At 45.8% G+C, this 26459-nt stretch overlaps 1 protein-coding gene across 1 annotated transcript in view; it reads left to right on the plus strand.

Moving 5' to 3' along the window:
* Positions 1-2246: 2246 nt before the first annotated feature.
* EHD1 (EH domain containing 1) overlaps positions 2247-26459 on the plus strand; it is a 76753-nt gene continuing 52540 nt past the window's right edge. The window contains exons 1-2 of the mRNA XM_033956324.1: positions 2247-3279; positions 12294-12391. Of these exons, the coding sequence (XP_033812215.1) occupies positions 2876-3279; positions 12294-12391 (502 nt within the window). The 5' untranslated portion in view covers positions 2247-2875. The remainder of the gene's footprint in view (positions 3280-12293; positions 12392-26459) is intronic.

Genomic DNA, 26459 nt, shown 5'->3' on the forward strand with positions numbered 1-26459 from the left:
CTCCCTAGCCCATCCTACACCAAATCATCACATATGAGACATAGAGCGTGCAAGTCTGTCCAGTACTGGCCTTAAGGCTAGATTCACTAAGCTCACTGATCATGTTTGTGACTGTGCACCAACCCGATTTTCCTCTGACCCGATTCACCAACCTCTGTGCCGATCATCCTCCGATCCACGCATGCAAATGAGGGGAAACGGCATGCAAAGTAGGAAGGGCAGCATGCAAAGTAGGAAGGATGCGATTCACAAAACAATTTCAGGATCACCAACTGGGCTGCCCGATTAAAAAACAAGCGACTGCTGAGGACCAGTCACTTGTTTAAAACCCCCTGCTCTCTGCCCCAATTGTGTTTCTTCTGCTCTGCTCCAATCTTCTGCTCTGCCCCAGTTCTGCTTCTCCTGCTCTCCCCCCCCCCCCCCCCGCCCGACTCCATGGGTTTAACCTGCGGTGCAGCCCCACTTTCAACCCGCGGGTTAAAACCTTGGGCTCCCAAAAGTTTCCAGCTCAATTTTTAGAAAAAAGTTTCAAGCTCTATCTTCAAGGTGAGCATGCGCAGACAATCTACAGAGGAGATGGTCTGTGCATGTGTCAGGATCACTGGAAAGTGATCTGTGCGGTCGGTGGGGGGCGTTCCTCCGATCGCTCCCATTTGAATATGGATCCATAGTGAATTGGTCGGCCTGCCTCAGATCACCCACGGATCGGGTAAGATCAGTGGGCTTAGTGAATCTAGGCCTTAGTTCTTTAATTTACATTCCTCATTTTCTAATCAGAGATTCTCATGCTTTTTTGAATTCCATCACCGTTTTCCTCTCCACCACTTCCCTCGGTGTGTGTGTGTGTGTGTGGGGGGGGGGGGGGGGGGCATTCCAGGCATCTACCACCCTCTCTGTGAAAAAGAATTTCCCGAAATTGCTCCTGAGTCTTCCTCCCTGCAACCTCAAATTATGCCCTCCAGTTTTAACATTTTCTCTTCTCTGGAATAAATTTGGTTCTATATTTACAGTAATATCTTTCAAGTATTTAAACATCTGTATCATATCTCCCCTGTCCCTCCTGTCCTCAAGAGCATACATATTTAGGTCTTCCAGTCTATTCTCATATTTCTTTAGGTTCAAACCTCTTACCATTTTCATCGCTACATATATTTTGATATCGCCACCTGTTCCTCAGGTTGTTCTGACCTGATGAAGTGGATTGAAACTCCATGGGCTTGCACTGCGGGAAGGGCAAGAGAGATTTGGGGCAAGTTCGGGTGGCGAGTTGGGGCGACAGGAAGATTCGGGGAGAGTTGGGGTAGCAGGCAGGAAATTTTTGGGCGAGTTCGGGCGGAAAGTTGGGGCGGCAGGAGAGAGCAGAAGATTTGGGGCGAGCAGGAATTCGGGGCAGGCAGGAAAGAGCAGGAAATTCATTCAGGGCAGGCAGGAGATCGGGGCTTATAGCAAAGAAGTAGGGCAGAGTGCAGGGCAGCAGAAGGCAGGGCAGTCGGAAAGGGCTTGAGCAACTGGTCCTCAGCAGTCGATTGTTTGTGATCGGCCAGCCCAGTCGATGTTGCAGAGTTTTGGTCAGTGAATCGTGTCCCTGCCTGCTTTGCATATCGTTCCCCCTCATTTGCATGCGTGGATCGGAGGATGGTCAGCAGAGAGGTAAGCAAATCGGGCTGGAGTAAAATTGGGTCGCAAACCGATTGATACACGATTGGTTTGTTCTGTTCACTTTAGAGCCCGAGTTCTGAATTCAAGACCTCAATAAAGGTGAGTTTTGAGGGGAAAATACCAGGCAGGAAGTCAAGGTGGGGGGCAGTATTCAGTAGCTCCATGATACAGCCAATTACAATCCCTCTCTTGTTCCCATAATTAAGGGCTAGATTCACAAAGCAAACCGATCGTGTAAGACCTTAAAAAAAGGGACAGTTCAGATTCTTTGGGGAGGTTGGGCGTATTGCAAAACTAATATACAGTAGTCAATCAGAGCCACCCTCTCAAAGCATGCCGGTTTTTTTGTGTGTTAAATAAAGCATTTGATTAAAAAAAAAAATCCCCGAAAAGCGGCACTTCTGAATTCTTCACGCCCAGTAGTAAACCATCATTGACATCTTATTGTCCTTTTGAGTATATAATAAAGCTACTTTGTTGATAAAAAAAAAAAAAGAAGAAGAAGAGGCGCCACAATGCCCATTGAGGGGCGTACTCTTAAAAAAACCTCATACAACCAATCAGAACTCAGCCGGCATGACGTCGTTGCGTGTGTAGTAAATAATGCTTCCGGGGGGGAGGGGAGAGAAGGCGGCGTGTTTGCTCCGCCTGGGGAGCAGAGCGTTGCAGTGCGTACAGCTGCCTGGGCTTGAATCGGTCAGTCAGGGGCCGGCGAGCGGCAGTAGTGGAGTAGTTGCTCAGTGACTCGGGAGCCTTTAAACTTTCCCGCCTCCGTAAACCGTTGCTAATTAGGTGTTTTTTTGTTTTACTTAGTTCCGTTATTTCTCCCGCATCCCCCCCCCATCCCATAAAGTGGGGGCAGGGTAACGATAAAGGGCAAGTAAAGGGGCTCGTAGGGATAATTGAAAACGAGGTGGAGTGAGAGGAGCACGAGGAAGGTTGGGTGGCTTTGAGAAGGTGTTGATTTCGGGGTCGCCGGTGCAATTGTTTGTGTGGTTGAACTGAGGTGTATTTGGTTAGTTGAAGGAAGCTACAGGAATGGAGGTGGGGCGATGCTGAAAATCCCCGGGCTACTGGTTACAGTATAGAGTGGTTCCGGGGGGGTCATTGATTTGGCTATTGGGCTGAAATTGGCCATTAGGTGGGTAATAAAGTGAAGGCGCTCACGAGGGGGGGGGGGGGCAAAAGGTGAGGAGCCTCGGTGGCTGTTGGCATCATGTTCAGCTGGGTGAGCAGCGACGCCCGACGCAAGAAGGAGCCCGAGCTCTTCCAGACGGTGTCGGGGGGGCTGCGGAAGCTCTATGTTCACAAGCTGCTGCCTCTGGAGGAATACTACCGCTTCCACGAGTTCCACTCGCCCGCGCTGGAAGATGCTGACTTTGACAACAAGCCCATGGTGCTGCTGGTGGGCCAGTACTCTACGGGGAAAACCACCTTCATCCGACACCTGATGGAGCAGGACTTCCCCGGCATGCGTATCGGCCCCGAGCCCACCACCGACTCCTTCATCGCCGTCATGCATGGGGATGTGGAGGGTGTGGTGCCAGGCAACGCACTCGTGGTGGATCCCAAGAAGCCTTTCCGCAAGCTCAATGCATTTGGCAATGCCTTCCTCAACAGGTATGCCCAGTGTTCTGTAGCTTTCCTTCATACATTCTTCATCCTTCTGTTACCTGGCTTACTAGCCTTCTGTAGGCTTGGGGGCTACTGTAATAAAGGGGTTGATGGCAGGACTAAGCATACGATTCTATTTATTTTTCAACGAATTGATATTCGGTATTGTAAATAGCAAAAATTCCTGCAGTGCAGGTTGCAATAACAAAATTCAGAAGCAAAAAGTAAAATAAGAGGAAAAAAAAGAAAGAAGCGAGAGTGATATATTATGACAAACCAAGTGCTGAGAGCTTTTTAAAATGATAAAGTTGATCTTGGTTTAATATTGGACAGTAACATGTTCTAAAATATTGGTTCTCAAACTTTTTTTGTTTTTGGCACACCGTAAAACAAAACTTTTCCTGTGCACTTGGGCACAAAATTTAAAAATATTAACTAAACTATGAATAAAAGTAATAAAACTTTAGAAAGCTATTAATATCCTTGTTTTAATAAATTTAAGTGTGGTTGTGTGAAACAGCTCGATGGGGGTTTTTTGGTTTTTTTTTGTGACTTGTTTTCAGTGCATTTAATGTTGAAGAAAATCCTAATTCAGATAGGCATGTATACTGTATATAGGACTAGCACAAAACAGATTTCTTTTTAGATCTGTAACTCATCAAGTTGCTAGGACTCAAACACAAGTCGATGGCACCTAACATAATATATAGAACATAGAAAAATGAGGTGCTAGACATCATTAAAAAAAAAAGAAAAGCTGAGTTCATTTACAGTGAAAATCAGGAAATGAAAAAAAATACAGGTGTGTTCTATCAGGGAGGACTAAGAAGAAAAGGGTGATTGGGAGAAATGCAGAGTCAGGAAACAGGCAAAGAGCACACCTGAGTATGACTGTTCCAGAGAGACTGGGGGAAGAATTCCCTGTTCCTGGGCGTGGCTACTTTGCATTCTAGTGCAATGTGTCTAGTAATCCTGAATGCTAGGGTTATGCATCTGAACCTGAAAGTTGCTTACAGAATGCTGACAATCATTTTTGAACTCCACCTCCTTCCCAATGAGCTGCTCCTGCCCCCTCAGGTTTTTTTTTTCTGCATGCTAGTTGCTCAGAAATGTTTCTGCTCTGCGTTGGTTTTTTTTTAAGCATTTTATCTTGTGCTCGGTTGGAGGCTTGGTTCCCACTTGTTGGGACATCTGCTTGGGAAAAGACGCAGACTCACATTGTGAAAGTCTGTTGCTAGCAGGCTCAACCCTTGGGGATACCTAGCTAGCCAGCCTACTTTTGTATTTTGTGCCGCTCGGGGGCTGTCCCCTGATTTAGCAGGAGCTTAAGTTTAGACTATTTTGCTCCATCCCAGTTTGGCTGGGCTTAAAAGTGGGCTGGCTGTGTGGCCCTCTTCCCCTTTTGTGATGCGAGGCTTTTTGGGGATTGAGACTCAGTCCAAGGATTAAGTTCATCCTGTGAGGTAGAGTTCTCTGATTGTCCCAACTACACTCCTAAGCTGAAGCAGGCACATGGGATAGTGATTGTCTATTATAACCAAGGGGGGAAAATTGGGAGGAGGGGGGAGTTCTCCAAAAGTGAAATTTGAAGGTTTCTGCAGCCAGTGCCAAGGTCCCCCTCCTCTAAAACACCTTTCCCTTGCATTTTATGTGCTTTAGGGGAGTCCCCATGAGCCATTTTTGGTGTGTGTTTGCTGGAAGTGGTCATCTTGGATTTTAAACAATTTTTTTCTAAAGTCTTCATCTGCTTCAAAACTCCTCAGGTCTTCCTTCCCCTGTATCATGCAAAGTTTACTCTGGATGGCCAGCTGAGATCATGCAGGAGAAGGGCGGGATCCTTAATCTCAGCCTCTTCTGAGTTTTCCAGGGCTGGGCGCAGAAGATGTGATCCCAAGGGTAGAGACCCTTTCCAGAGCCCCTCCAAAGGTACATTGGCTAAATGCAGATGTATGGCTGCCGCGGAGCCCAGGAGGACTGGCAGGGGTTCCTGCCAAAGTCCTTGAGACCCCAGTGTAAGGCTTCAGCCAGGATTTTGTGAACCTTATGTGGAATGCCTATTTGAACTGCTGAGGGTCCTCAGCGTCTGCATTGAGTATGATAGAGGCGGTGGTGCAGGGGTTCTGCCCTCAGCATGCGCCCCAACCAGAAAAGAACACAATTGGACCATGATGTTCAGTCTAATGTAGATTGGGAGGATGGAAAATCCGAACCCATGCTGTTATTGTCCCAGGATGCATTTCTCTGGCACTGTCTGGTTCTCTGCATGAGACTAGCAGTCAAGAAGCAGTAGTGGCCCTGGACCAGGGAGAAGACACCATAGTGCCCAGCAGTTCAAAGCTTCTGCGCTTGGTCATTATATGTATCTCACTGCAAGAATTGAAGCTGGAAATTCCTCCAGCTCCCTTGTCGCAGTGCTCAATTATGAGCGACTCGGTTACTCCGACCATATTTTCCCTCAAATTCAGATATCGCAAAGCTGGTTGCGGACCACTGGGAGTTGCCAGAGGGTTCCCTTTGTGTGGCTAAGACTGTCCAAACTTTATTATACCCCATCTCTGTCTTCTTTTTTTCTCATGGAAATTTGGCTTTGGGAGGGTGAGAAACCATTGCTTACACAATGTCTCCCGTACGATTTCACTGCTTTCTCTTCCCATAGGTCTTGTGGATCGAGAGGAGGTGGCCTGGCTCTTTTAGCTCTGACCCATAAATCGGTTATTCAAGTAACACTTCAGACCCCCTCCCATTCACAGAAGCTATGCTCCTCAGGCTTCCAACTGTTTCTTTGCATGTTCTGTTAAAGTTATTTCCACCTGCTCCAGCAATCCAAGGCCAGGAATTGTTCTTATTTCTATCTGATATGGTCCTTCGATATTCATATCTGGTTATTCTGGGCGACTTAAATAATCACACTGAAGATATTAAGCGACCTTTGATTTCAGATTAGTAACTTGGCATCTGAACTTGGTCTATACCAGCATGTCTCTCTGCCAACTCATACAGCAGGACATACTATTGACCTTGTCTTTACACAGTTTTCTGATCCCTGGTCAGTTACTACTCCAACAACAATGAGTATACCTTGATCTGACCATTTGCTGCTTCAGTGTTCCGTATCACATCCTAAATTATAAGTTAATTGTCATACTATTACTATAATCACTGTCCCAGATTTTCATTCATGTGATCTTTTGTCTTTGCAGCCTTTATTTACAAATTTCCCTACAGATTTTCTCTCTTATACTTACAGCACAAGCTGTTATTTGGAACTTATCACTATAATCAGCAACAAATAATCTACAAGGGATCTTCAAAAAGTTTCAGCACTTATTATTATTTTTTAAACACTATTAAATATCTCGAAAGCAAATTACAATCATTTTTCCACATAATCATGTGGTTTTGCGATACATTTTTGTCAGCGTCCTACTAATTTCTTAATACCATCAGAAAAAAAAATGTGTGGTTGTTTTTGTTTCCAACGCCTACTGCACAGGATTTTGCAGACTATTTTATATTTAAAGTATCATCTCTATGGCCTTCATTCCCATTATCTCCATCATTTGATTTAAATCGGTCACCTCGTAGTGCATCCTCTAAATGGACATACTGTACTTTAATTTACCTTATATTAACAATTTTTGATAAAACACTTGTCTGTAAAGAAAACTATATGTTACTTAGACCCAATCCCTTCATTGGGATAACTATACCAAAGCATGGTCTATTACATCTTGCTAGACAAATGATCATTAATAGCTTTTCCTCAGGGTTTGTTCCTGGAGAATGGAAAAATGCTGTCATCACCTAATCACTAAGAACCATGCACTGGATAACACAATATCTAAATTTTGACATGATTCAAATCTTCCATTCTTATCCAAGGTACTTGAGAAACTAGTCTTTCAACAATTAAAGCAGCACTTTGAATCATGTAATGCTCCAAACTCCAAACTCCAGACTGAGATGGATGTAGAAGCTTCATTCCACAGAAATTGATTGAGGTAATGCTGTTCTTTTAATATCATTGAACCTTTCTGCAGCTTTTGATCTAGTTAGTCATTATTTCTCAGTTTCGCGTTTTATCACTGGGTATTTCTGGAGTGGTTCCAATGCTTTTTGAAGGATAGGTTTTTCACAGTTGCTCACTTGTCGTCTTTATCATCCCTATGTTCACTTTGGGGTTCCCCAGGGTTCAGTTCTTTCTCCCCTCCTATTTCATATTTTTCTAAGCCCATTATTACTCTAGATTCAAGAATTTCAGGTAAAATAATCATTTATTTTTTATATACCACCTGATCAGGAATGGTTCTAGGCGGTTCACAACAAGTAAAACTGAACATACAGCGAAGAATACAATTTAAAAATGGAAATACATCAGATAGTAAAACATGAGAAATGCATAAAATTTTAAGACAACAGAATGCATTAGGATACAAACTTATCAAATAATTGGCGATATTTTATTAGTATCATCTCAGAATCCATCTAATCCTGAGTTAAGTTCTTTACAAGCATGTTTGAATATGATTGATAATTGAGTTACAGAAAATAAACCTTATTTTGAATCCACAAAACCAATTGGAATCTGGGTTACTGGTATCCACAACACTCCTTCTGTTTCTCCGTTATTACATTCTCACTGTTCAATTGGTTAACACCATGAAGTATCTTGGTGTATGTCGATACTGCTTTTACATTTCGGGCCTAAATAACTTCTGTGGTCAGATCCTGTTTCTTACTGCGTGTGATCAGGATGAGTGGTCATCATCTGTCACTCATCCTAACCCCAGGCACCTCTGGTCTTCCTTCCTCAGGCTCTGCTTCATCACCAGGCACTCTTCTTCCGTAGCTTTAGCGAATCAATTCCCTTCTGCAGCCTCAGAGCCTCTGCTAGGCCGTCCCGCCTCTGATGATGCGACTTCCTTCTTCCTTGGAGGCGGGATGGCCTAGCAGAGGCTCTGAGGCTGCAGAAGGGAATTGATTCGCTAAAGCTATGGAAGGAGAGAGCGGTGCAGCTGCTAATACAGGCTAGTGTTTTGGGGAGAGTTTGAAAAATTGCCTGTTTTTTTTTTCTTTTGTACTTTCTTTACCGGAGTCAAACACAACTTCAGGCTGTGCCGAGTCAGGCCGGTGAGAGGGTTTAAAAAAAAAAAAAAATGTTTTTGAATGGCAGGATTCGTGAGCGCAATGATAGCCGGGCCCGGGGAGGTTGGGCCCTGAATCGGAGAGACCGACTTTTTAAAAAAAATACACATCGAGCAGCATTACCATGCACCCGCTCTTCCTTCTTTCCCTCCATTATTTGCAATTTCATCCTCTCCCCTCACCAGTCATGTCTCCCTCCCCTCCCCCTGTTCCACCAATTTTCCTTCCTCTACTCCCCTATCCTCCAAGGTTTGCTTCTTCGGGCCGCAGTATTGGCAGTGATTTTCGCATGCTTCCTGCCACTAACCTGGATGTCACCCCTCTGTGGCAGGCGGTGGCAGGCAGCATGTGGGAATTGCTGCCAATACTGTGACCTGAAGAAGCAAACCTTGGAGGACAGGGGAGGAGAGGAAGGAAAGATGGTGGCACAGGGGAAGGGAAGAGATGAAAGGATGACGAGACTGCAACGAGATTGGATTCTGACACGGCTGGCACGGCAAGATTCAGTGGGTAAAAAGGGAATTCCCCCCCCCCACCAACCAGTGAGACTGCAACTTTTGAACCTCCTAAAAGAGCAACGGTAAACAAGCTGTTCTTGACCTGCTCACTAGGGCTTCCCTCTGCAGCATCATCAGTGATGTCATCAGTGACGTGGCAGAGGAAAGGCCGCAGTTGGCAGGCCAAGAGCAGCCTGTTCACCACGGCTGCTGCTTTAGGAAAGGAGGGAGACTTGTCTTTTTTTTTTTTTAAAAGGAAACGAATCGATCCACAAAAGTGAATCGGTGAATCGGGCAGCACTAATTTCAAGCCAGGTTGTACAAAACACCTTGCCAGGCTGCGGGTTGGACACCCCTGTTTTAAAGTGTTTATACAAGATGATAGCAAATGTGGCATAATAGGACATTGTCTGACTGGAGATTGTTCCAAGCATCTACCACCCTTTCCGTAAAAAAGTATTTCCTCAAATTACTCAACATAAACATATTATGGGATTCTTTTCTTTTTAGTTATATTTTGTTTACTGCCTTGATTTATTTGTTGGAAAAAGCGGTTAATCAAGAATAAATAAATCAAACCAAAGTAATCAAGCCTTGCATTTCTTTGTTGCCGTTTGTGTTTTAGCCTGATGTTTGTTTAAACCATAAGTGCAAGAACTTTTCAAAATATTTCCAAATGAGTTTTTACAGGTTTTACCTTTCATGGTACTGTATATATTTGAATATAAGTTGAACTGAATATAAACTGAGACCCCCCCCAAAGGGAGGACAAATGGTTGACTCGAATGTCAGATGGCTCAATATTCAAGTGTCCTGCCCTGCTAGGCTCTGCACCCAGCCCCCTTCCCTGCCTTGTCCATCTTACCTCCTCTGCTGCTGGAATCCCTGGTGGCCCAGAGGTGTAGGGGCAGGAGCGAGCTTTCTGCACTCCTGCCCCACTGCTAACCTGGTCGTTTGCCTCTGTAAGTTCCGTCTTCAGCCTCTGAGTGGAACCGAGTGGGAGCGCACTTTGGTGCTGCTGCTCAGCGCTGAGCGACTTCCTGAATGGCGCTGAGCAGCAGCGCCAATGTGCACTCCCATTCTGTACCACTCAGCAACTGAAGACCGAACTCATGGCGGCGACTGACCGGGTTAGCAGTGGGGCAGGTGCCTGGAAAGCTCACTCCTGCCTGCTACACCTCTGGACCACCAGTGATTTCCAGCGGCAGAGGAGGTAAGATGTAGTGGGGGGACAGAGTGCAGAGCCTGGCAGCCCGTCAGAGGCCTGCAATAAGTTTGGGGGGGGGGGGTGTGCTGGATGCTGGCCCGAATATAAACCGTGACCCTCCCAAATTTTTTGGCCCAAAAATCCTGGCTTATATTCGAGTATATATGGTATCTTCACATCATCAGGGGAGGGTGCATTCAGAATTTTAGGTCAGCAGGGAAAGTTGCTTACTTGAGGTTGGGGTGGTTTTTTTTGTTGTTTTTCTTCTTTCCTGTCACCCTCTCCAAGGTAGGGAGAATGAGAGGACACTCTATAAAGTTGAAAGGGGATAGATTCCGTACAAATGTAAGGAAATTCTTCTTCACCCAGAGAGTGGTAGAAAACTGGAACGCTCTTACGGAGGCTGTTATAAGGGAAAACACCCTCCAGGGTTTCAAGACAAAGTTGGACAAGTTCATGCTAAACTGGTGAGACTGGACTCATTTGGAGCACTGGTCATGACCTGGGGCCACCGCGTGAGCGGACTGCTGGGCAGGATGGACCATTGGTCTGACCCAGCAGCGGCAATTCTTATGTTCTTAAGTCCATTGCATGTATATTAAGAATTCCTTTTTCCCCAAGTCTACTTAATCTTTACAAATTCTCTGTCCTTCCATATATTACTAGGTAAAGTCACCATGGCTGTAGAGTCAGTACACAATACTTTTGACTCCTTAATTTATGATACCTCCAACTCCTCTATGTATAATGAGATGAATAAAGATTTCCTATACTAATTGAAAACACTCGCCACACAAGCCATTTCATCATTTTCAATGTGAATCATGAGTCTACTTAGTAGCACCCTAACCCATTAAAGTTTGGGTTAATTGAATTGGTTAGATAGATTTATACAAATAAATGTGACTATGCTGCATACAAGATACAAATCATTCTTCCAAAGATTGTTGTATCATGTCTGTGGCTGGTATTGTGGCAAATCAATTCACTGAAATATAATTAGAGGCTTCATTTCAAAACTGCATTTGCTCCTCTTTTACATTCAGCATATGGCATCAACAGAGGGACTGGAAATAATTCAGTTGCAGCTCCTCCTATTGCTGTCACATACCTGTATCTCCACAGGTCTGGCTTAGTGATTCAAATATTATGTAAACTTAAGGGGAAATTAGTGACTGAACTATACAGCACTGTATGATACCTGGGGGTGACTGAGCTTATATATTATAGTTTGTTACTGTTTGCTGCATGTAGTACCAGCTAGTATTAAGGAGCAAATACCTTTTGTCATGGGACTGTGATTAAACTGATGGTCACCATTTGCCATCTTTTGAAATCTAATGACTTCATTACCATTATCGTACTTGGTTTCATTTTTAGTCTTTCCAAACCAACAGATGTAGTAGTCTTTCCAAATTGACTACTTTATCCTGACTTCAGTGCATCTCGCCAGGTCCAAGGTACACAAAGGGGTTGGAAAGAGTTTCATGATTAATGCTCTGTATGCTTTCCTCACTTGAGGCTAGATTCACTAAGTGTCCCAACCATTTTGCGACCCAATTGTTCCTTGACCCGATTCACTAACATCCGATCCGCGCATGCAAATGTAGGCAGGCAGCGGTTCACTAAACAAATCTGGAACACCAACTGGGCTGGCCGATCAACAAAAGAAGCAACTACTGGGGACCAGTTGCTCACGTGCTTTCCAACTGCATCTCCTGCTCTCTTCTGGATCCTCCTGCTGTCCTGCCCCGACAAGCCGCCCTGCTGTTCTGCCCCGACTCACCGCCCTGCTCTTGCCGCCCCGACTCGCCCTTCCCTGCTGTGGGAGCCCATGGTTTTAACCCAAGGGTTTAAAGCAGATTAAAACCACGGGCTCGCACAGTATTAAAATTAAAAAAAAATATATGTTCCAGCTCTGTTGGGCACGGAGGGCTAGCACATGTGCAGACCATCTATAGGCAAAGACGATAGTCTGCGCATGTGTCAGGTTCGCTGGAGAGTGATCCATGCAGTCGATTGGGGACGTGATTCTGATCGCCCTCATTTGCATGAGGGCACTTTGAATCAGCCACGGATCGGATCGGATCCGTGGCCTTAGTGAATCTAGCCCTTGGTTTGGTAATACATTCTGCAGCTCTTGACTGCTCTTTTTGTCTCTCCTTTCTCAGATTTTTGTGTGCCCAGCTACCTAATCCAGTTCTGGAGAGCATCAGCATCATTGATACCCCAGGGATCCTATCTGGTGAGAAGCAGCGGATCAGCAGAGGTATGCTATGTATTTTTAGATGTGGTCTCAAGATGGGTAGTTGAGAATTCTGGAAAGTACCAATACTCTTTGTTTAGAAATCTTCATGCAGTCACGTTTGGGATATGGGGAACACTTCTGAAACCTGAGTTCTGTGCTATTTTCCATTTATGAAGAGCAATACTGTATCTGAATTCAAGAAAGCATGGTACAAGCACGTTCCCCCGCACTCGCTTATTTATTGTATCTGTACTCGCTGACTGTAACATCTCGCTGATTGACCTGCCCTTCTCTGTTGTAAACCGTATTCGCTGATTCTTTGTATCTGTATTCACTGATTGTAACTATTCGCTGATTGCCCAGCCCTTCTTTATCCCAGGACAAGCAGGCAGCATATTCTCACACATGGGTGATGTCACCGACGGAGCCCCGCAGCGGACAGCCTCGAAAGCAAACTTGCTTGAAGATCTCGAACTTTCGAGTACTGCACCGCACATGCGCGCGTGCCTTCCCGCCGGCTTCATTGTGTTATCCACCAATACCCCCAGACTACTGTAATATCATATACTTGGGATCCTTTAAGAAAACCATCAAACGTCTGAGAATCATACAGAATACTGCTGTCCGCCTCATTTATGGTCTCAAAAAATCAGACCATTTAAGCCCGTTCTACAGAAAACTTCACTGGCTGACAATGGAGGTAAGGGTCATCTTCAAAGTTTGCCTGCCTTTGCTTCAAAACCATAACAGGCTCATCCCCGATCTACTTGTCGCACCATTTTGTATTTCCAGGCACCTCCTGCACACTTAATACCTACCTGTTTGCTTTCCCCTCCCTGGAGGGCTGTATCTACAAAAGATTCCTTGATAGAACACTGTCATTCCAAGCTGGCAAATGGAACAAATGTCTATCCACTCTCATTCCTAATACACCCTCCTACCAAGCTTTCAGGAAATCAATCAAAACCTACATCTTTGACAAATTTCTCTGACTCCTCCCTGCCTTGTTATTCTCTGATATACTTATTGCATATCAGACTACTCTTCCTCGGTAAACTGCTCTGAACTGCTTCTGGTATTGCGGTATGCAAAAAATAAAGAAGTTGTTTATTATTATTATTATAAGTTTAGTGGCTGGCCACCCGTAGATCACGGCAGGATGGATGCTCAATCCATCCTGCCGGAAACAACCTCCCCCCCTCCCCGTAGATTGTACCACCCCCGGACCCCCTCTAACCTTTTAGGAATGCAGGATGGAAGAGTCTTCCCTCCATCTGTCTGGCAGGCCCACCTCCATCTGAATGAGGCGGGCCTGCCCCTTCCCGGTGCATTGTGAGATGCACCGGGGCAGGGCCTAAGGCCTGATTGGCCCAGGTGTGTAAGGCCCCTCTCATGGGCGGGACCTTAGGCACCTGGGCCAACCGGAATCTTAGGTAGGAAGATTCCAGCCTTCAGTGATCCCTTGATGAGGTTGGCTTTGTTCCTGATAGATCGTACGTTGACATACACACATGGAATGGAGGTAGTTGGTAATCTGATGATCATGGCAGAGTGAATAAGGTTCTGACTTTCCTGGAATTGGGAGTGTGGGCTACCCTTTCTACTTCCACATCCAACATTTCTCCCTCTCTCATCCCCTGGATCACGTGCAGCATATTTCACTACTGCCCACCAGCCGCATGCCCATTTCTCCTTCTGTCACCCCTCTTCAACACCATGCCACATCTCTCCCTCCATCACTATGCCCAACATTCCTCCCCCTTGCATCCCCTTCAATCTATCCCTCTGTTCCCTCTCCACAATCAAGACCAGTATTCCAGTTGCTATGGGGATCCAGGAAGCGACCACAGACTGCATGCAGAAGGAGGAGAACCCAGGACGATGGACAGAGGTCTCTGTGCAGACTGAGACCATCCCCCGGCGCTACACTACAGTTTCCACACAGACGGAGGAGGCCGCGTAGCTGGATGGCGATCTCATGCAGGAACTAAGGAGCCGCAGGGAGGAGGTCATACGCCTGAAAAGCATCCGAGAGGACGAGGCCTACATCGACGGAGTCGTCCAGGAGATGTCCCAAATCACCGAGCAGGCCCTTGACAAGTCCATCCTCGAGACGCCCAAATCATCAGCTTCGAAACCAACAATTGAGATACAGGAAATGGCTAGCGGCACTGACATCTGGCAGCTGGTGACCTCCTCCACGGGCAAACATAGGAGACCCCCCCCCCCCCTTTTTCAATCTCTTCATCTTCTTCTTACCAACAGGGCAGCTATACATCAACTCCTCAACTCACCCTGCGAAACAGATTCCAGATTCTTCAGGAAGAAACTGCCGATGAGGAACGAGAGCCGAACAGGAGCAGGCCCAACACACAGCTCCATCTCCAGGGACAACTGACCGGCTCCCCCCAAAGAAACGCAGAGTAATAATCATCGGGGATTCCATGCTGAGGGGCACCGAGGGACCAATCTGCAGACCAGATATGCAATCTAGGGAGGTCTGCTGTCTGCCAGGAGCCAGGATACGAGATGTCACCGCCAGTCTGGATAGACTACTCACACCCCAAGATCACTTTCCTATGCTTCTTGTCCACATAGGAACCAACGATACTGTCAGGAACACATCGGAGACCATCACCAGTGATTTTGGAGCACTGGGTGAGAGGCTGAAGCGGACAGGAGCACAGGTGGTTTTCTCATCGATCCTCCCAGTCAGAGGCAAAGGAAGAGCCAGAGATGAACGTATCCTGAGGACGAATGAGTGGCTACAGGGATGGTGCCGGGATATGAACTTCGGATTCCTACACCACGGGGAAGCGCTACAAGGACTTCAGGGGCCAGATGGACGCCATCTAACCAGCAGGGGTAAGAACGTCTTTGGACACCGACTAGCCCGCTTGCTTCACAGGGCTTAAACTAGGTAAGTCGGGGGAGGGTACCCATTCACATATTAGTACAGAAAGGAATTACCCTGATGATGTGAGTTGTATCTCCGCTTCCGTGTCCAAGGTAAGTACACACATTGCAAACAGTTCTTTAGGAGTCACACCGACTCGGGTAGGATACTCCTCACAGGGACTTAGCAAACACAAGATATGGAGGGCCATGTATGTCAATGCACACAGTTTAGGCAACAAAATTCTAGAACTGGAGGCTGAAATAAGGAATGCCGACCTAGACGTGGTGGCGATATCTGAAACTTGGTTCACTGACTCACACGAGTGAATATGGCCATACCGGGCTACAATCTACTTCGTCAGGACAGAGAGGGCAGGTTAGGAGGGGGGGGGGTAGCTCTATACATTAAAGAGGACATCAAAACCACCAAGATCACAGATATCAAGTACACCGGGGATTCCCTCTGGGTAAACCTGGCAAGAGGCAGAGAAAAATGCCTGTACCTAGGTGTGGTATACAGACCCCCAAGACAACTGGAAGAATTGGATGCAGAATTAATTGAAGACATAGAGAATATCACTCTACGAGGAGAAGCTGTACTGCTGGGGGACTTCAATATGCCTGATGCAGACTGGAACTCATTTTCAGTGACGACCAGTGGCAGCAGGAGGCTCCTAATCTCCATGAGGGGAGCATGTCTCAAGCAAATGGTAACGGAGCCCACTAGAGGCCAGGCGATCCTCGACCTGGTACTCACCAACGGGGAAAGCGTCTCAGAAGTTTCAGTAGGAGATACACTAGCCTCCAGCGACCACAACATAGTATGGTTCAATCTTAGGAAAGGCTTTCCTAGATCAAACATGAAAACAAAGGTACTCAATTTCCGGGGCACTGACTTCGCACGCATGGGAGATTTCGTCCATCGGACGCTACAGGACCAAGCGGAGACCGATGATGTAGAAGCTAAATGGTTAACACTGAAATCAACCATACATGAAGCAACTAGCCGCTTCATAAAATCAGTAAATAAACAATAAACCCCAATGGTTCACCGCGGAGATTTCGCACCTCATTAAGGAGAAGAAAAAAGCATTTCTCTCCTACAAGCGCACAGAGAAAAGAGAGGCAAAGGTAGCATATAGGACCAGGTCTGCAGCGGTCAAAATGGCAGTTAAGGAGGCCAAACTGCGAGTGGAAGAAACTCTGGCAAGAGACATTAAAAAGGGGGCAAATCCTTCTTCAGGTATATTAGTGATAGAAAAAAGAACACAGGGCGGGATAGTATGCCTTAGAAGACCGGACGGATGTTACGTGGAAGCAGATTCCGATAAAGCCGAACTACTGAACGAATACTTCTGCTCAGTCTTCACCTGTGAGGCACCAGGACACAGGCCGCAGTTGAAGGCAACACAAAGCACAGAAGACCCGTTTCAGAATTTTGAGTTCACACCAGGTGAAGTTTACAGAGAACTGGCAAGACTCAAGGTAAACAAAGCCATGGGACCAGACAATTTGCACCCAAGAGTGCTCAGAGAATTGAGCGAGGTCCTGGCGGAACCGTTGGCTGTGCTATTCAATCTCTCCCTAAGTAGGGGGAAAGTTCCCCTGGACTGGAAATTAGCTAACGTCGTTCCTCTGCATAAAAAAGGTTGCAAGGTAGAGGCTGCGAATTATAGACCGGTGAGTCTCGCATCAATAGTGTGCAAACTCATGGAAACACTAATTAAAAGCAAATTGGACAAGATCTTGGATGAAGGGAATCTTCAGGATCCCAGTCAGCATGGATTCACCAAGGGTAGGTCCTGCCAATCCAATCTCATCAGCTTCTTTGACTGGGTAACAAGAAAGTCGGACTTGGGAGAGTCTTTGGACGTCGTGTACCTGGACTTCAGTAAAGCTTTTGACAGCGTACCGCACCACAGGCTGCTAAGCAAGATGGAATCGATGGGGTTAGGAGAGACACTAACTGCATGAGTCAAGGATTGGCTGAGTGGCAGACTTCAAAAGGGTGGTGGTTAATGGTACCCTCTCTAAAACATCAGAGGTGACCAGTGGAGTACCGCAGGGCTCGGTCCTGGGTCCACTCCTTTTCAACATATTCATAGGGGATCTGACTCAAGGGCTTCAAGGTAAAATAACACTATTCGCCGATGATACCAAACTATGTAATATAGTAAGTGAATGTGGTTTACAGAATTATATGGCGTAGGACCTGCTTACATTAGAAAGTTGGTCCTCAACATGGCAGCTAGGCTTCAATGCTAAGAAATATAAGGTCATGCACTTCAGAAGCGGAAATCCATGCAGGACGTACTGCTTGAACGGAGAAACTTTAACTAGGACTTCAGCAGAACGAGATTTGGGAGTAATCATCAGTGCAGACATGAAAACTGCCAATCAAGTGGAGAAGGCTTCATCTAAGGCAAGGCAGATATTGGGTTGTATCAATAGAAGTTTCGTCAGCTGAAAGCCTGAAGTCATTATGCCGTTGTACAGGGCCATGGTGAGACCTCATCTGGAATACTGTGTGCAGTTCTGGAGGCCACATTACAGTAAAGATGTGCGCAGAATTGAATCGGTTCAGCGTACGGCCACCAGGATGATCTCGGGACTCAAGGGTCTCTCGTATGAAGAGAGAATGAATAAATTGTAGCTCTACACTCTCGAGGAACGTAGGGAGAGGGGAGACATGATCGAAACATTTAAGTACCTCAAGGGACGTGTCGAAGTGGAAGACGATATTTTCTTTCTCAAGGGAACCTCGGCCACAAGAGGACACCCGCTCAAACTCAGGGGAGGAAAATTTCATGGCGACACCAGAAAGTACTTTTTCACAGAGAGAGTGGTTGATCATTGGAACAAGCTTCCAGTGCAGGTGGTCGAGGCAAGCAGCGTGCCAGACTTTAAGAATAAATGGGATACCTATGTGGGATCCCTGCGAGGGTCAAGATAAGGAAACTGGGTCATTAGGGCTTAGACAGGGGGTGGGTAAGCAGAGTGGGCAGACTTGATGGGCTGTAGCCCTTTTCTGCCGTCATCTTCTATGTTTCATCTTCTATGTTTCATCTATGTTTCTATGTTTCATTTCTCCCTCTTATCCTTCTATTCCCCATGCATCTCTACCTTTCTCTCCTCTACCACCCCCCAATTTTTCTCTTCCTTTCCCCATGTGCACCATCTCTTTCCTTCTCACTCACACTCGGGCCCAACAATTGTCACTTTCTATTCCCTTCCTCCCTTATGTGTCCTGAGTTCGTACCCCCTCACCCTCGCTGCCTTTCAGTTTTTGTCCCATCCCCTACTTACCCTGAAGCCGACCCACGCCTGCCTGCCTCCGGCTGAAGCTGCCACCAATTCCTCCCTGCCACCCGACACACATTCATCCAATCATCCCCCACTGCCGCCACAACTCCAGGCAAGGAAGGGCCAAGTGTGTGCAGTGATTGCATGCTGCCAGCCCACAAGCCTCCCCCCATCCCCAGACGTCAATTCTGATGTCAGGTTCCGGGCCAGCCTGTCATTGCTTGGCTCACCCAGAACCTTCTCTCTGACATCATAATTAACGTTGGGGGGGGAAGACTTGTAGGTCGGCGGCATTCAATCACTGCATGCGCTTGGCCCTTCCTTGCCTGGAGTTGTGGGATGATTGGATGGAGTGTGGTGGGGGTGGATGTAGCTTATCAGATGACAGGGAGGAATCGGCGGCAGCTTCAGCGGGGGGCAGGAAGGGAGAGATCCTGGGCGGCGGCCAGCCCGCATACCGCAGGTTGAGAAACACTGTCCTAGGACAAGCAGACAGAATATTCTCACATGTGGGTGACGTCATCCAGGGAGTCTGGTATGGACAGTGGTAAAAGTGCAGCATCACTTTAAGCTTTTGCGAAGCTTCAAGACTGGCAGCACCGCGCAAGTGCCTTTCCACCCGACATCGGCTTGCAGAACCTCAGTGCTTTGTTTTCAACGGAGCAAAGAATTGCTATTTTTTTGGACTCTGGTCCAAAACGCATTGCTTTCCATCAACTTTTTTTTCTTAACGTTTGCCCTTTGGATTTTATTTTGTTTAATTCTCTTCTTTGGTCTGTGACAAAAAAATGTTTTATTTTGCACCCTTTTTTCCACTTCAGCAGCTCTCACTCTGTTTCATCATAGAATTTTTTGACCTCTCGGCTGCAATTTTTCCATTCATGTCTATCTTTGAGCGGTTTCAAAAAGTTCTGTTGGTGCCAGTGTCCTATTTCACTCACTGACCCGCACAGTTGGTGCTTACAGTGTTTGGGGCCTGAGCATAAGGTAAACACTTGTGCTTGTTGTTCAACTCTACAGAAACCCTCGCTCATTAAAAGCTTTGACGTATCCAGCAGGAAAAGTTGTTTAGCTTAACCGTGGATTCCGGTGATAAATCTAAGCCATCGATACCGGCAGTATTGACATTGGAAGCTGTTCCTCCATTGAGCAAGCACGCTAAGAAGGCATCCTTCTCCCATCAAGCATTGCAGGCCTCTCCAGCATCAAATCCTTTGATGCAGGCCAAGCGTTAATGCCATCAATCTCCTTCAGTGCAGCCATAAAGCAGAATATCAAACTACACTTTGTACAAACCCAATGCCAACTTATTTAAATGTTTTAATAAAGGATCCCCAAATCCTGCTCTAGTTAGCAATAGAACCACTACACTTGGCCCTGAAATGCTCTATCTGGCCATACCCTGGCCAACCATTATACAGCTGGAGGAATGGTCTTAGATTTCCAATAAGTAGCCAAAAGCAAACATGCAGCACAAAGTAAATCCTATAATTTTCCTGTTGAATAGGAATAGTTTTCTGCAGCCAGTGCTGTAAACTGTCACTTTTCTCTGAACTACTTGAATACTTTTTTCATCCTTAGTATATGGGCTGTTTTCCTAAGTTAATGTCACTTAAATCTGCTCAAAACAGAAAATTCTTGCTGCTATCAGTGGTTTGGGAGTGTCTTTTAGACTGAGTTATCTTGATCACTGGCTCTTGGCTCTTATTTTCAGATCATCATAATGCTCCAGTGCAGCAAAAGAATTAGGCAATGACTGGGATGGAGAATGCTTTTGAGATCTGTGACATAAGTTACAGTAAGCTCAGGTAGATTTCCGGGCTTCCTTATTTGAAAAGTAAACTTATTTATATTCTAGAAAAAATAAAAACACAAAAACCCCACTGCCCCTTATGACCTTAAGCAAGTTGTTTTGACTTCCATTGCCTTAGGTACAAACTTGTATGTAAGCCCTCTGGGGATAGGGAAAAGGGTAGGCCAAAAGTAGGTATACAGTATTTATTCATTACCTCTTTTATTGTAGAGGTATTGAATAGATAATACACAACTGAACAATAATCAAGTAAAATTGAAATGATGTAACCAATACAAAAACTTCACACAAATGTTATTTCTGACACCTGAAAATAAAAATAAATAAATACTGTATATCTACTTTTGGCCCACCTTCTACATTCAAGTAGAGCAATTTGTCTTGCGCAATTAGTGGAAAAAAAGCCTTTTAAATATCTTGCAGATTTCAATAAGAGTCATCTTCCATAGAACAAAAAGTTCAATGACAAAGCATGAAATGGAAAGAAAATGTTTCTTTCGAGGTTGGACATTTGGGTCAGCAGAGAGATACAGTCATGTGAAACAATTAGGACACCCCATGAAATATTCAGTTCTTTCTTAAGAAATGTTCACATATCGATGTCAAATCTTTTTTATTTGTCTCTGGAAAAGAAAGTGATGCAATTGCAGGTAAACAAAACTTTTCCTTGATTTATTCATGAAACAAGATATCCACAAAAGTGTGTATTCTAACTGAGGAATAAATTAGGACACCCTATACCCTAATAGCTAGCGTTACCCCCTTTGGCTGAAATAACTGCAGTCATCTACCAGTCTCTGACATCGATCTGAGAAAAGTTTGGCTCACTCCACAATGCAGAATTTCAGCTGTGAGATATTTGAGGGTTTGTTGCATGTACCAGAACTAGAGAATGACATGGTGGCTGTTACTCGCGGCTAGCCATGGGTAACCCGCCGAAATGGGGGGGGAAGTGCTCACTGCTGGTACGGGGACAAGACCATCCACTGTCCCATGGCGCAGTGAATGGCCTTGTCTCCGCAATTAAGGGAGAAAAAATGCATGCGGTCACCTCCCTCCTTCCTACCTACCAGAAGTTGCATCAGAGGAGAATCTTCCGCTCGCAGATGCACTTCAGGCAGGCTCCAGCGGCTTGCACAAATTACACTAACGCGCCATGAAGGTAAGAGGGAGGGAAGAAGATGCTCAGACCGCGCGAGGGTGCTGAAGGGGAGTGGCGAGAGGGAAGAGTGGTGGTGGAAAGGAATGGAACAGACGCTGAAAGGGGTGGAGAGGAACAGACGCTTAAAAGGAAACGGGGAAGAGAGAGTGGGGAGAAGACGCTGAAGGGAAATGGATGTCAGACCAATTGGGGGGGGTGGAGGGAGAGATGTAAGAGAGAGGCACAGTAACAGAGCAAATGGAAGACGCAAAGAGAAGTCACAGTGGATGGAAGGAATTGAATAAGAAGATGAGGAAAGCAGAAACCAGACAACAAAGGGAGGAAAAAAAAATTTCTATTCCTTTTTTTTTTTTTGCTTTTAGGATAAAGTAGTATATTAGGCGTTGATAAAAATTTAGAAACAAAGCCCTGCCAGCTGAACATCTTTTTCTAGTTCAGCAGCCAGAACTTTGATTTATAAGGAAGGAATAAGCTAAATATTGCAGTACTGAGGCTCGTATGGATGCTGCGGGGACAGTAGTCGTGGTGACAGGGACGGTGGTCGCGGGGACAAATTTGTTTCCCCCTGTCTAGCATATACAGTCCATTTCAAGTCACCCCACAGCATCTCAATGGGATTAAGAATCAGGGCTTTAACTCGGCTACTCCAGGACTCTCCATTTCTTAGTTTTCAGCCAGTCCTTGGTGCATTTATTGGTATGTTTTGTGCCATTGTCATGTTGCAGGGTTAAGTTCCGCTTCAGCTTTAATGTTCTTACAGATGGTCTCACAAGTTCCTCAAACACCATCTGATAACATGGTAGAATTCATGGTGGATTCTATGAGGGTGAGGTGGCTAGGACTGCTGCAGCAAAGCTTTTCCCAAACCATGACACTTCCACCTCCATGCTTCACAGTTGGTATGAGGTTCTTTTCCTGGAATGCTGTATTTGGTGTATGCCAAACATGTTCTCGTTTCTGGTGTCCAAATAATTCAATTTTAGACTCATCTGTCCATAGAACAGTATTCCAGAAGTCTTGGTGTTTGCCTACGTTCCTCTCTGGCAAACCAGTCTAGCCTTGATGTTTCTCTTAGAGAGCAAAGGTTTCCTCCCATGCAAGTTAAATTTGTGCAGTCTCTTTTTGATTGTAGAGGCATGCAATTTTCACATTAACATTAGCAAGGTCCCGTGATGATATTTTAGAATTTTTGGAGACTTCTTTTATCATCTTGCAGTCTGCTCTGGGAGTTAACTTGCTTGGACAGCCAGACCTGGGCATGTTGGCAGTTGTTTGGAAAGTCCTCCACTTGAACACTATTTTCCAGACCGTGGAATTGCTAATATCAAATCCTTTCGAGATCTTTTAAAATCCCTTACCAGACTTATAAGCTGCTATAATCTTCTTTCTGAAGGCCTCAGAGAGTTCTCTTGATCTCACCATGTTGTTCACTCTCACCACAGCAGTCATGAGCACACCAAACTAAATGTCTGAGGTTTAAGTAATTTTTTTTTTTTTTTTTAAATTCAATTTTTTATACCGTTCTCCAGGGGAGCTCAGAACGGTTTACATGAATTTATTCAGGTACTCAAGCATTTTCCCTCCTTCAAAATGCTGAGTAACAATGTTTTAATCATGTGCACCTGATGTGATACCTATGTGATTTGAGCCACTTTATGTGGGGGTGTCCTAATTTATTCCCCAGTTAGAATACACATTTGTGGATATCTTTTGTTTCATAGTAAATCGAGGAACATTTTTGTTTAACTGCAGTTACATCACTTTCTTCCCCAGAGATAGTTAAAAAAAAGATGTGACATCGACATGTGAATATTTCTTAAGAACTGAATATTTCATGGGGTATCCTAATTTTTTTCAATGACTATATATATATATATATATATATATATATATATATATATATATAAGGATAGTGACCAAAGGGAGGGGAGACTACTGGTCCAGTAGGATCAATGACAGCACAGTAGGAACATGCAATTCTGTTACATACACTCTGGAGTTTGTACAGTGGGTGTTCAATCTGTACCCATGAACCGGGTCTTGTAGAAAGCTGCACACATTTTCTGCTCCTCCTACTTAACAGAGGAACACAGAGCCTCCTACAGTTTTTCTTTAGCTGCTCTGCTTATTTTATTTTTCCCTGCGTAAATGTGTTCTTTATGGTGGCTTCAGTGCCTTGAGAACCCTTCTTATTAGCGGTTCTCTGCCTGGGAAAAGGAAGTAGCTTCACAGGGCAAGCTTTGGGTGGACCTGTGGAGCCAGCCTGTTTGCCACCTCAGAGCTTGGGGTCTGTTCTCTGGGAGCAAGCTTGTTCTCTGATAATGTCGGAGGCATAAGTACAGGCTGTGTGCCCCCTAAGAGCCCTCTGGATATTGTGCCACAGGCTGCATTTTCCTGCCCCCAGTTGAGTTGTCAAGGTTCTGTGGAGGGAGAAGGTTTCGGTCGAGGTTTGTCCTGCTGGCAGCCCAAAGATCCTGAAGATTGGTCTGTTTGGAGCAAATCTGAGGCATAAATTCCTTTCCCTTCACTTCAGCTGCAGAGACAGAGAGAAAAAAAAGAGACAGGTAGGCAGTTCTGATACCGAGTATAGCCCCATTATTTTCTATGGGGAAAATTGGGGTGTTGGGGGGGAGGGGTCTAAAAATATTGTCTTATAGCAGTTTCTGGGGGTAAGGTTCAGGTCTCCCACTTCCAAAACCCCTATTTTAGTGTTTTGTTTTTTTCAAATAGTCTCCACAGGCCATTTTTGGGATGATGTTACTGGGTTGGGAGGGAGGGGGGCAGCCAGCCATCTTGGATTTTATCAATCTCTTTTTTTTCTTTCTCATAACCTCTCAATTTTGCAAAAAATCAGGGATGGACTCCTCAGCATCTAATCAAATGATATCATGTATGGATTGCACCGGCCTACCAGTAGAGGAGTGTCTGTGTACTGCATGCCGCAGCATACATGAGGGGGCGGGAGCTTCAGGCATTGCCTCTTCCAGGTCCTCTAGGGCTGGGGATGTGGATCCAGGAATTGGACAGAAAATCCCACCCACTATTTGTTTTTGGCAACAGCGTGAAATGCAAGCGCACCGAGTCCGGTGACTCCTTGCAGGCCTTTTCTGGAATCCGTTGAGTGGTTTCTCAGCAGAATTAGTCCAGCTTGTGTGGAGAGTATATCTTACGGACATGGCTCATGCGGTGTAGTTGGCGGGCATGCCACAAGCTTCTGAACCAGTACCTTCTTTGGCGGAGGTTGCTGCCCCGGTTTCTAAGGACCCAGACTACCTTAGTTGGCACACTAACACTATGCCCTTTTTGTCACCCAACACAACTTCCATCCTGGATGACGCCGTTCCTTTTGTGGAAAAGTTAAGCAGGTTCCTCGGGGAGTTCTGATCCAGGTGATGACCCCTCCATATGCCGACTGTTTCTCTGCTTTAGTTCACCATTTCATTACAGACGCCATGAAAGAGCTGAAGTTGGTAGGTCAGCCCTCCATGTCTCAATGAACAGTCATGAGCCGCTTTCATGCTCGGACATCTCTTTTTTTCCCCCCTCCCTCCCCTACATGTCCAGATCTCACTGCTCTGGTCACAAAACAGTGGGAGATACTAGAGTTCTTTCAAATTGGCTAAAGCTATGTCTAAGCTTTATCCTATGGTGCTAGAATTTCAGCAGCTGTTTGAACAACCCAAGGTGGATTTGACAGTGGCTCAAGTCACCAAGTGCACAGCCCTCCCTAGTGAAAGAGGAGCGATGCTTAAAATTCCCAGGATCACAGGGTGGATATGGTCTTAAAGAAGCTTTTTGAGGTGGCTTCTTTGGGCATTAAGGCTGCAGTAGCTGCCTCGTTTGTGGCACGTGCATATCGCACGAGATTACACTAGGAGCTATCGGCAGAGGAGGACACCTGCCCCCAGCTATGTAGCAGATGCCTTGTATAAGTTCATAAGGGTTACAGGCAAGGTCTTGGCTTATGCAGGGTCGGCTCATGTGATGCTCTGGATCCACCACTGGGCTGGAGATTTGGCCTCTAAGGCGACAATGAGCAAACTCCCCTTCAAGGGAAAAATGTTGTTTGGCAAGGGGCTGGATGACCTCATGGCTAGCATGGAGGATCGCCATCCTAAGTCTCTCACAGATGGAAAACCTTGCTGTCCGCCTGGAGGGACTTGTAGTACTTTTTGTCCCTCACACAGGTTTTTGCCAGAATTTATGGGCACATCTGCCCATAGATATTCCCAAGGATACAGGCAACGCTATAGGAACCCCAGATGCCAACAAGCTTCGGGTTCTTGCACCAACCAGCCCCTCTTCCAAGAAGTCCCAATGATGCCAGGACTTCAGCCGTGCCTCCTCACATTAGAGGCTGGTTGTTAAGAGTTTTCACCAGGAATGGAAGCAAAACTCCTTGAACCAATGGATACCGGAGATCATATGGGAGGGACACAAGATAGGGTCAATGCTTTTATGAAGATTCTATGCTTTTGAATGGAGACAGTGAGATTGGTCATTGCAGCAGTGACTCTGGGGGAATTTCTAGTATCTCTGCATCTGACAGAAGCTTATCTTCAAATCCCTATATTCCTGGGGCACCGGAAGTATCTTGATTTCATGTTCTCCAGCAACATTTCCAGTTTGCAGCACTCCCATTTGTACTGGTAACCCCCCCCTCCCAGCACCTTCACCAAAGTGGTGGTGGTAGTGGCTGTGGCTGTGCACCTCCACAGAATGGGGGTCCAAGTTCATCACTACCTGGATGGCTAGCTAATCAGGGCTCCGTCCCAGCTGGAGTGTGAGCAGGGAGTGGAAACAGTGGTGTCTCTTCTGCAGCACTTGGGCTGAATTGTCAATTTCAAGAAGTTAGCTCACTCCATCTCAGACATTGGAATATCTGGAAGTTCGTGTTGGACTGGCCTATTGGC

Source organism: Geotrypetes seraphini, chromosome 8, assembly GCF_902459505.1.
Source record: "Geotrypetes seraphini chromosome 8, aGeoSer1.1, whole genome shotgun sequence".
Taxonomy (NCBI): domain Eukaryota; kingdom Metazoa; phylum Chordata; class Amphibia; order Gymnophiona; family Dermophiidae; genus Geotrypetes; species Geotrypetes seraphini.